Source organism: Lactuca virosa, chromosome 4, assembly GCF_052849685.1.
Source record: "Lactuca virosa cultivar CGN04683 chromosome 4, Lactuca_virosa_CGN04683_v6, whole genome shotgun sequence".
In the NCBI taxonomy this organism is placed as follows: Eukaryota; Viridiplantae; Streptophyta; class Magnoliopsida; order Asterales; family Asteraceae; genus Lactuca; species Lactuca virosa.
The window spans coordinates 106,058,493-106,070,335 of record NC_136429.1 but is presented as its reverse complement, the minus strand read 5'-3'; the positions used below and the strand labels follow the sequence as shown (position 1 = coordinate 106,070,335).

General features: G+C 36.3%; 1 protein-coding gene across 1 annotated transcript; it reads right to left on the bottom strand.

The window, feature by feature from the left end:
* Positions 1–572: 572 nt before the first annotated feature.
* On the bottom strand, positions 573–2,468 carry LOC145104872 (uncharacterized). Its single transcript, XM_079042038.1, has one exon. It carries the CDS (start codon positions 2,466–2,468, stop codon positions 573–575), a length of 1,896 nt encoding a protein of 631 aa, XP_078898164.1.
* Positions 2,469–11,843: the final 9,375 nt, after the last annotated feature.

Genomic DNA, 11,843 nt, shown 5'->3' with positions numbered 1-11,843 from the left:
GAGATCATCAAAATTATTTGACCAAGTTGACGTGCCACCATGGATAGCATTCAGGAACTCTTTTTGATCTTCAATTGATTGAGATCTGTCACTGTCACAAAAAACATCCTCCAAATCATTGGTTATGTCTAGGAGCATATTTACGGTATGCTCGTGAACACAATCCCCGATGGTATCTCTCATAAAGCAATCATTATGATCTGGAGAGTTAGCGTTGGGTCCAAAGGCTTGTAGTCTCAACTTGCGGTTGCCAAAAGTCACGTCAATTGCACCATCTCGACAACTAATTTGAGCATTTATAGTTGCTAAAAAGGGACGACCGAGAATGACATTTTGTTGTTTGTCCTTGAAGTGTTTTTCAGAGTCCATAACTATGAAGTCAACTGGGTAATAAAAATCTTCCACCTTGACTATGACATCAGGCAACATCCCCCGTGGTAATTTAAGTGACAAATCGGCCATGGACACAGTAATGTTAGTTGGTTGCAATGGGCCAAGGTCATATTTATCATATAAACTACCAGGAAGGACATTGATACTTGCTCCAAGATCAAGAAGTGCCTTTTTGATTTTTATGTTCCAATTTCAATTGTAATTAAGGGTGCTCCAGGATCTTTTAATTTGGGTGGAAGTATTCCTGTCAAAGCGGCACTAACATGTGCTGTACCGTTTGATTTTGTTGGAATTCGGTGACGTCTCTTTTGAGTACATAAATCTTTGAGGAATTTAGCATAAGCCGGAATTTGCTTAATGGCATCGATAAGTGGGATGTTAATTTTGACTTGTCGAAAAGTTTCCCAAATATCATCATTTTTTTTAAAAACTTGTTTTTCTGGGTTTTTCAAAGCTGTTGGGTAAGGGGTGGTATTTGTCTCCACATGTCCTTCCCCAACTTTAGACAGTTCCGACTCATGTAATTTTCCTTTCAATTTATGTTCTGGTTCAATTGGTGTTTTAAGAGTCTTTTCACTTTCATTATCAGAAGATACATAATCCTCCACTAAAACCTCATTAGGATTTTTTAACGAGTTTGGTGTAGGCTTATGCACTTGATTATCATATGATTTACCACTACGTAGAATAGTTACCTCATTTAGATGTGCTTTGTTGTTGGTGTTGGTGGTGGTGGTGTTGCTAGTTGAAGCTCTTGAGTGTTGAGGATTTACTTGCGTGGTGCCCGGAAGGTTGCCAGGTGGTCGCCGATTTATTTGCTCTGCTATTTGTCCCAATTGCTTCTCAAGTATTGAAATTGATTTGGAGTTAATTTCATTTTGCTTGAGACTTTCCTTCATCATGTTCATCAATTGTTCCATTTGCTTATCATGGTATGGTTCACTTGTCTTTCCATGATTTGCTTGAGAAGAAACTGGCCCATGATGTTGATTTTGACCGGATTGGCCCGAATTGTTGTTGCTGACCTTGTTGCCTTGCCAGTTTGGGTTGAAGTTGTTGTTGTTGTTCCGCCAATTTGAACTTGAATTGTTGTTGTTCCTCCATCGGTCATTGTTGCTTTGGTTGTTGAATTGATTGTGTTGTTGTTGTGGTCTATAGAAATTTCGCCTTTCTTCATTCAAGTCAGCCTGATCACCGGAAGAATAAAAGACTTCTTCAACTTTATCATTGTCTTGAGCGAACATGTTCCCTTTTCTGCAGTCTTTAGTCTTGTGTGGTCCTTCACATAAAGTGCAAACAGTTTGAACATTAGATTGAGGGTTTTGTTTAAGTTGACTGATTTCAGTTGTCAGTTTCCGCATTTGGGAAAGGACTTCAGTCAGCACTTCATTGGTTTGATGTACACTCTCAAATCTAAGTTGTTTGTTTTTGTTTCCACGATATTGGACCGAATGAGCGGGATTTCCATTCATTACCATTTCATCTATGAGTTCATAAGTCTCTTCTGGTGTTTTGTTCCTTATGGAACCTCCGGCAGCTGCATGGAGTGATTGTTGTGTATGAATGTCCAAACTATTGAAGAATGTTTGGACCTGCCTCCACATAGGTAGCTCATGATGTGGGCATCTTTGGAGTAGCTCTCGGTATCTTTCCCATGCTTCGTATAGCGATTCGCCATCTTCAGCTTGAAATGAAAGGATTTCATTGATCATCATGTTTGTCTTTGATGGTGGAAAGTACTTGGTTAGGAATTTGTCAGCCAAGTCTTCCCAAGTGGTGATGGATTCAGCGGGTAATGTTGAGAACCACCTCTTGGCACGACCTCGTAGAGAGAAGGGAAAGAGGCGTAGTCGGATTGCATCTTCAGTTACTCCATCCATCTTGAACATGTCACAAATGTCCAAGAAACTAGTGATGTGTGTATTGGGGTCACTATCGGGTGAGCCATCGAATTGCGCACTATTTTGCACCATTTGGATCACATGCATCTTGATCTCAAAAGTTGTAGCTCCTACTTCAGGTCGTTTAATGCATGATTTGGTCCCGTCAAGTGAGGGTCGTGCAAAATCTCCCATGGTTTTTCGGTCTGTCATCTTGTCGTCGGTTTTGTTGGCTTCTTCAAAAATTAAGGCGCGGTGAGTAACACGATTTCTTCTTGCCGCTCTTTCGATTTCTGAATTAAAAAGCAATGGAGAGGATCGTCTCGAATAACGAGTATGCATGCACAACAAAAACATACAAATGCGTAAAAGGAATTTAACAATTATAAATAAAGACTATAAGAATCAAATAATTTTTTTTTAATTTTTAAGAAAGACCAAAGAGAAAAAATTCTTAAATAAACCCCTTTTTAAAATGAACAATTTTTTTTTTCTATAAATTTTTTTTAATAATTTTTTATATATGTGTTTTTTATTTATTTTCGAAAATTAAAAACAAATAAAAAAAACAGTGAATTAATTTTTTTATATGTATTTTTTATATTTTTTTATATATTTTAAAGTTATAAAAAAATCAAATAAACAAATTTTTTTTTATATTTTTTTATATATATTTTCGAAATTATACTTAAAAATCAAAAAAAAAATGTGAATTTTTTTTTAATTGTATATATATATTCGAAAATTATACTAAAAATGAAAAAAAAAATATCAAATAAACAACTAGAAAGAAAATGTGAAATTTTTATCAATTTTTTTTAATTTTTTTTTAATTTATTTTAAAATAAAAATCAAAATAAATAACTAAATATTAAGCGCAATAACTCCCCGGCAACGGCGCCAAAATTTGACGAGCGGTCGTTGTCGCGTCAAAAATAAAACCTTATTTCCACTAATCTAGCGAGTGGTAAGTAAGGGTCGGATCTAGGGGAGCTTATGGTTAATAGTTTAGTTACTATTTTGATTTAACGATAAAGAAATGATGATTAATTTGAGATTTATAAATATGATGACAAACAAAAAAAATATGATTTTAATTCAATTAAAAAAAATGATCGCTTCCGCTTTCAGAATTAATAATTATATGAATTAGAAATGAGTGTTATTAATTTTTCATAGCCGATTGAATTAAAGTCAAGTCAAAAATAGAAAATAAGTGTAACCGCATCCTCCGTCCTACACACCGCTATTGGATGATTTGGCACGGTGGGGAGATCACTTAAAATTGTTTTAAACTTGGGACAATTAATTGATAAATGAATAAAATAAGTGTAACGATTTTATAATGTTAAAAACATAAAAAAAATCCACAAATAATATTCAACAAATTCAAATGTTCACACCCAAAAATAATACAATAAGTAAGAATTAAAACCTACTCCCGGTTGCGATCACGAGAGGATTTAGCCGCACATTGTAGACTTATACAAACTCATATTTGTATTCTTGAATTCTTGATGTCTTGATTTTGAATCTTGAAAAGTCTTGAATCTTTGATGGCTTGAATTCTTTGGAAAAAGAAAAGAATTTGAAAGACTAAAATTCTTCCAAAAAAATATAGAAATTTCCTAAAGAAAGTGGTGGTATGAAAATATGTTGGTATAAGAGGTATATGAAGTATGTAAGAGTGTATGAGTGTGAAAGAGGGTGTGTAAGAATGTAAGAGGTGTGTAAGAATGTAAGAGGTGTGTTTGAAATGGTGATTTTGAGGTGGTATTTATAGTGAATTTTTGGAAAATTAAATACCAAAAAGAATGAAATAAAGCTAGGAATATTAAGCTTTTAGATTGGATCTAAGATCCAATCTAAATCTTATGAAAAAGAATTCAAAATAATTAAAAAGATGAAATTATTTGGATCTAGGAATATTAAGCTTTTAGATTGGCTCGGCTGGCTCCGGCTGAGCTCGGCTTCGGCTTGGCTTGGCTTGGCTGGGGCCTTTTCTTTTCTTTTTCATTTTTTTTAAATTATTTAAATTAAATAAATTCAATTTAATTACTATAAATTAATTAGAAAATAATTAATTATTTCCCACTAATTTATTTTAATTAAACCTCATTAATTAATTTAAATTCTTTTTATTTTTATTTTTAAAAACATGATTTTTATATATTATTTTTATTTTGATTTTATTAAAAATACATTTAATTAAATTAAATTATTTAGAAAATAATAAAATTATTATTTCCTAAATAAATCATTTTAATTAAATTATAATTATTTTAAAAATACAATTTTTCATTTTTTTATTTTGTTTTCTCGTCTTTCCAAACCCGAACATCTTCAATTCTTTTGTTTTCAATCTTGATTTCTCTTCGTGTAATTCCTTGAACTTCTTTTTGCATCTTTTTGTACCATTTTCATCATATTTACCACCTACAAACATAATTCAAATACATGTCAAAGTAGCACCATTCTTAGATAAAATCGGTTATTTTACATAAATTATAGTATATTAAGCGTGATGTAAAATATACCGATCAGGGACATATAATCAGATCTGGGAGTGATATAGCCTGATCAACTATATCTTTCCGAGAAGTGATTAGCATGTGCCTAGGAATGGTTGTGATGTTGCAGCAAGTCTAAAAACTTACCAACACTACTACAATGAAAATATTATAACAGAAGATAAACTTAAAATACTATAGGAGTATCTTGTATTACTATAATTACTTATGTGCAAACTAAAAAGATCTTTATTAGTATGTCAATAGTTGCTGAGTGGATACGTTAAGGTTATATGTGACTAGGGTGTCATAGACTAAGAATCTGTGATCTTTGCTTTACTTCTTGTTCCTTGTTTGGTTGTGGATTTAGAGTTAGGGTCACTTATTCGAAGGTATATCCTGTTTTGGTTACATATGACTGGTATGCACTACGCAAATGTGGGAGTAACTGGTAACGGTCATCTTATAATTATCTTAATTAGTACGTCTATTAATTATTTCTTTTACCCCCATTCTCGCGTAGATAACATGGCTGGATTCAATCTCCCCGGTGACTTGTACTTCCCCAACCACGGCAATGGTGGATGGCTCGATGACGAGCCAGAAGAGAATCATGCAATTCCGTTGGACGATGACTTCGCAGAGAAGGACAGCCCTCAACCGAATCGCGGAGGTTGATACAAATGCGGGAGTCAATACTGTCCGCATTCGTCGTCTGGAAGATGCTTATGAGAGAGCTGCGAGAGACCATGAGTCTATACTGCAAGAGCTAGCTGTGACTTGAGCTGAAGTCATAAAACATCGCGTATGCCAGCGAGTGTATGAGTGTCGCCTTCTCGACATGGAGCGTCAGCTGGCTGATTTAAGGGTTCGCCCAAGGGGTTCCCGTCGCCAGTAGGGAATGCTCTGCTCATATTTCCTTTTTATCTAAGGATTAGCCTTCTTATCTATGCTCTAAGTAGCACTTTTCCCTGTAATTTACTGTTTATCTTAAGACCTTGAACTTTCAGTCTATTAGGTCTTTATGTTGTCAAAAATTTTCCAATCATGGTTTGATGTAAGACCTACTTCTAGGTCATTTTCCCGAACTTGTTACATCAGTAATACCAATATTATTGACAAATAATTAATCTCATGGGAAATTATTATCCAAATGCTTTCACCTTTCTAGTACTAGATCTCTATTCAAGCATACTTTCATCTGTGTTGTTGGGCTATGGAGAGTTAGTCCATGAGTCACTCTCATCATTCTCTTTATTAAATTCTTACCAATATCTTCATCTTTGTGGTCTTATAGCTTCAAGATGCCTCCGCGTAGATCGAACAGGCGCGCTACTCCAATCACTCCGAATCAAACTCCACCTCCTCCTCCTCAATACAACCCAGCAGCTATCCAAGCTACTATGAATACGGCTGTTACGACAACCCTAGCACAATTTCCAACTACCCGTACTAGCGGGAGTGGAACGAATGTGAATTCCACACCAATTGAAGTTCCAGTGCGCTCTAGGGAGTGCTTGTATAAGGACTTCACCAGCTGCAAACCCAGGGCCTTCAATGGGACTGGTGGAATCATTTCCCTCTCGCAATGGTTCGAGAAAACAGAGTCAATCTTCGAGATCTGCTCCTGTCCAGAAGGGAGCAAAGTTAAATTTGCTGCCTGCACCTTCGCACACCGAGCCCTGACATGGTGGAATTGCCATGTCAAGTCACTATCTCTTATAGTGGCAAATGCTATGGGCTGGGAAGCTCTGAAGGAGCTTATGGTTGAGGAATACTGCCCGAGGGGCGAAGTTCAGAAGTTGGAGTAGGAACTCTGGAGCCTAACCATGAAGGGCTCCGACATAGTCTCCTACACTGCCAGATTCAGCGATCTGGTAGTGCTATGTTCAGGAATGGTCCCTTCTGAAGCGAAGAAGGTGGAAAGGTATATCTGGGGGCTGGTGCCTCCATTTCATGGGAATGTACTAGCTTCAAACCCCACTACCTTCGATAGTGCCAAGCGATTGGCACAACGGCTCATTGACCATGCGGTCCGTACCCCGTCAACAACAACAACCCTAGCCATCTCAGAACCCTCCAAAGCTGCTGACAACAAGCGGAAGTTCTGGGATGACAAGAAGAAAAATGTTGAGCAGAAAGCTGCCAAAAAGCAACAGGTCGTAGTTGTTCATGCTGCAATAGCACCTACTGCTGCTGCGACGGCGAAGCAGTATGCTGGAAACTTTCCGAAGTGCAACAAATGCAGCTTCCACCACAACGGACCCTTCCGGGAAATGCAGTGCTCTAACTACAACAGGAAAAGGCATACTGCCCGTTTCTGCAAAGCTCCGGCAAGGCCAATCACCCAAGTCCGCGGTGCTGGTATGGGCCAGGCTTGCTACGGTTGTGGCGAGGCGGGCCACTACAAAAGGAACTGCCCGAAGGCAGGGAATGCTGGTGGAGTGGGAAGAGTTTTGGCTATAGGCCACGAGGAAGCAGTTGCCGACCCCACAGTGGTCACTGGTACGTTTCTCCTCGATAACTCATATGCATGGTTACTGTTTGATAGTGGAGCGGAGTGGAGTTTCGTGAACCAGAAATTTGCTCACTTGCTTAAACAAAAATCACATGCACTTAAAGAACCGTTCACTGTAGAAATGGCTAACGGAAAGACAGAGAGCGCTAGCTGCATATACATAGGATGTACACTAACGCTAGATAGCCATTCATTTCCAATCGACCTCATGCCGGTCTCAATTAAAAGTTTCGACGTCATAATCGGCATGGATTGGTTGAGTTCTCATCGTGCCGACATCAAGTGTTACGAAAAGGTTGTTCGCCTTAATCTGCCATCTAGCGAAAACCTAGTTATCTATGGCGACAAACCCGGCACGAACCTTCGCATAATCTCGAGCATTCAAGCCCAGAAGTACCTATGAAAGGAATGTCGTGCATTCCTTGCTCATGTTGTCGATATGAGCCAAGAGACGAAGGACATAAAGAACATCTCAGTGGTACGCGATATTCCGAACATCTTTCCAGAAGAACTACTAGGATTACCTCCGCAACGTCAAGTCGAGTTCATGATCGACTTAGTTCCAGGGGCTACCCATGTAGCCAAATCGCCCTATCGTCTAGCACCAGCTGAGATGAAGGAGCTATCCAGTCAACTTAACGAATTGCTCAGCAAGGGCTTCATTAGACCAAGCTTCTCACCCTGGGGAGCACCGGTCATATTCGTCAAAAAGAATGACGGATCGTTCTGTATGTGCATCGACTACGGAGAACTTAACAAACTGACCGTTAAAAATGGTTACCCTCTGCCGCGCATAGACGACTTGTTCGACCAACTACAAGGGGCGAATTTCTTTTCAAATATTGACCTGAGATCTGGGTATCATCAGTTATGAGTGCTAGGGGAGGATGTTCCGAAGACAGCCTTCCGAACTCGTTATGGACACTACGAGTTTGTAGTGATGCAGTTCGGATTGACCAATGCGCCCGCAATATTCATGGACTTAATGAATAGGGTGTGTCATCCTTAATTGGATCAGTTTTTCATTGTATTCATCGATGACATACTTATCTACTCTCGTAGTAAGGAGGATCATAGTCAACATCTGCGTCAGGTCTTAGAAACACTGCAATCAGAGAAGCTTTATGTGAAGTTCTCGAAATGCGAATTTTGGATCCGAAGAGTCGAATTCTTGGGTCACGTGGTTATCGAAGAGGGAATACACGTGGACCCTTCCAAAATCAAAGCCATTGAGCACTGGTCAGCACCGAAGACGCCTACAAAAATTCATCAATTTCTAGGCCTCGTTGGCTACTATCGCAGGTTCATTCAGAACTTCTCAAGGATTGCGAAACCGCTTACAACATTGACCCAGAAGGGCGTGGCCTTTGACTGGGAAGAGAAGCAAGAGAAAGTGTTCCAAAAGCTAAAGCGAGCCTTATGCACCGCACCGATACTGTCCCTCCCCGAAGGGATAGAAGACTTCGTGGTTTATTGCGATGCATCCAGTCAAGGGCTCGGCTGTGTTCTGATGCAACGAGGTAAGGTCATCGCCTATGCCTCAAGACAGCTAAAGACACACGAGGTCAACTACACCACACACGATATTGAGTTAGGAGCAGTGGTATTTGCTCTGAAGATCTGGAGAGACTACATGTATGGTACAAAAAGCACTATCTTTATAGACCACAAAAGCCTACAACACATATTCGACCAGAAGGAGCTCAACATGAGACAACGACGGTGGGTCGAGCTACTTAGTGATTACGAATGCGAAATTCGTTGTCATCCCGGCAAGGCCAACGTAGTAGCTAATGTGACATCCGCCTAAAATGGATTCGGGTCAACCCAATCCAATTAGAAATTTAATAAACCCTACTCAAGATTACTTGACGCTAATAGGATCAAAACCCATACAATACGATATAACTTGACGTTAATAGCAACATAGTATTGTACAACGTTATAACTATAATCAAAGTAAATTATGATACCATATTAAAATCAAATCAAAGTATAATGCTCTAATTAAATTAAAAGAATCAAACTTGAATTCTCTAATTAAACTTCAAATCAAAGTAGATTGTTATAATCAAATAATAACCTATCTTTTATAAAACTCCATTTTTATAAACTTTACATTAAATTTTATAAAACTCTATTTTTATAAACTTTACTTTAAATTTTATAAAACTCTTATATTAATTATGTAAAAGATGCTTGTGTTAGTGGGAAATTATGAAGACCACCAAAAGCAAAAAGATTATTCCCATGGTCTCCCACTCACACCTCCCATCCACTTTCCTTTCCTTTTTCTCCCAACACATTATTCTCTTCACCACTTAAATCTTCTCTATTCTTTCTCTCACTCTCAATCTCGAAATTTCCTCCAAGAATACTCATATTCCATCCAAGAACAATCTATTATACTCAAATCTTTATCCCTCTTGAAGCATTCATCAAGGTATGTTGTTAAAAGTTTCAAATTCATACAAGAAACAAATTAAATCCACCAAAATATCTAAAACTCATTTTTTGCATAAACCTGATTTTTCTTAGAATACCATCAATAAAATAAGAAGTTCTTGAAATTTTCAGAAAATAACTTATTTTTATTGAATTATCATAATTATTGCAATAAAGTAGGGCAATAATTCACATAAAATACTTGTTGCATTCAATAAATTCTGAGAAAATTCTGGGATGACCTGTATACTGATTAAACATGATATATGAAGTTTCATGCATTTATATTACTGTTTACTATTATTTATGATTTTATTGATTAATTAATAATGAAATATATAAAAAAAATACTTCCCATAGTCACAAATATTTGAAACTTATACACTGGGCTCTACATCATGTTATAAAACTATGGTTAATTTTACAGATGTTTTGAGAATCATTTACTATTTTTCCCGAATTTTGTGTTGTTTAATCATTAAAATATTAAATAAATACTAAAACAGTTCAGAAAAATATACAAATTTTACAGTAATTCATATTGTATGAAATAATGATTTCCTAATAATTTCATAATTTTTCAATACTGTTTACTATTTAAAACTATTTTCCTAAGTATTTAAGCATGTAAAAATGCATTTTAATGATTATTTCATATAAATAATTGTTAAAATCTGTAAATAATTATAATTGGGCAAGTTATTATTTTAATAAGAAATTATTACAATCTGGCCTAAATTAAAAATATAAATTAATTATGCAAAGTAAGTAATTCAATTTAAAATTCATTTAACAAATAAATACCTTAATATTATAATCAAAATGAATTATTGTTAATTCATCTAATATAAGAATATGTGTCTAATTATTTATTAATACTCCATTCTCGTTTAGCAGTTCCTAAACCAAAACTATTAATTATATTAGGTTCTACGCCATTTTGACCCGAATCGTCTATCGTACGACACACGCATTTCGTTTTGGGACTAATGTGAGTAATCTACCCCATACTTTATAATTTTCAATACTTTTGGGGTGTATCATGTGGTTCTAATATATTCCAACTTCATTTTATTGTTTTATCACAATTGAGACATTGTTGGGACATTTATACGTGAGTCATTAATTGTATAACTATTGTTTGTTTACGCTACATGTACTTGTAGTGCATTACCATTTTTAGTCTAATCTCCATGACTATGCCCGTATTCTTGAGGTACGTTATGGACAATAATAGCGCTATTGGGTTGACCACCCCGCCTTGGGACGCTAAGGTGATTGATCACACGTGGTTGAGTGTGTATGATGATTAGATGCTCCATCCTATATATATTTATATATATACATATGTATATATATAGGGTGAGGACTTATTGTTGTTGTTATCAATTGTTAATCAATTTTTGATTTATAAACCGTTATCTCAAGTACAATTGTTTGGCGACTTCAAAAGAAAACAGATTTCAAATTATAAATGTTTTAAGTTCACAATTTTCTCTACTAAAATTTGATTACTCACCAACTCTCGTAGTTGACCTGTTTTTACCCATGATGCAGATTTGAAGAATGAAGAATGATGAAAATTAGGTTGTGCCTTAGAAATCCACAAGACAATTTAAATTTGATGTAATAAATGTGGTTTGCATTTGTATTTGTACTTGTATGTTGTGGATCTTGTTTGCATACTTAGTACTTAATTGAATCTAATCACATTATAACCTAGTTGTCATGAGACTTTGAACAATATATCACGCCTTGATCGATTCCGACAAGGATCGGGGTGTGACAGATTGGTATCAGAGACCTTGACTATAGGGAATTAGGTTAATTGCCTTGACCTAGTCTATAGCCTCTAGGGTCCTCTCGTATGCTAGTTTATAAAATGCACACACAACTGTATGCAATTCGCACTTAGAAAATCCTAGGAATACCTTTGTGTGTTAATTGCTCCCTTATGTGCATACGTATTACTCCTGACACTTATATGTGTGCATACACTTGTGAATATTCTCCACTTTCTCTGAAAATCACACACATACTCAAGTTGTTTAACAAAATGTATATACATATATGTATTCCTTAGAGCTCATAGGAAAT

Bases quoted from the DNA above. Each gene is read 5' to 3' on its own strand.
- LOC145104872 (XM_079042038.1), bottom strand. From the start codon at position 2,468: ATGGGAGATTTTGCACGACCCTCACTTGACGGGACCAAATCATGCATT.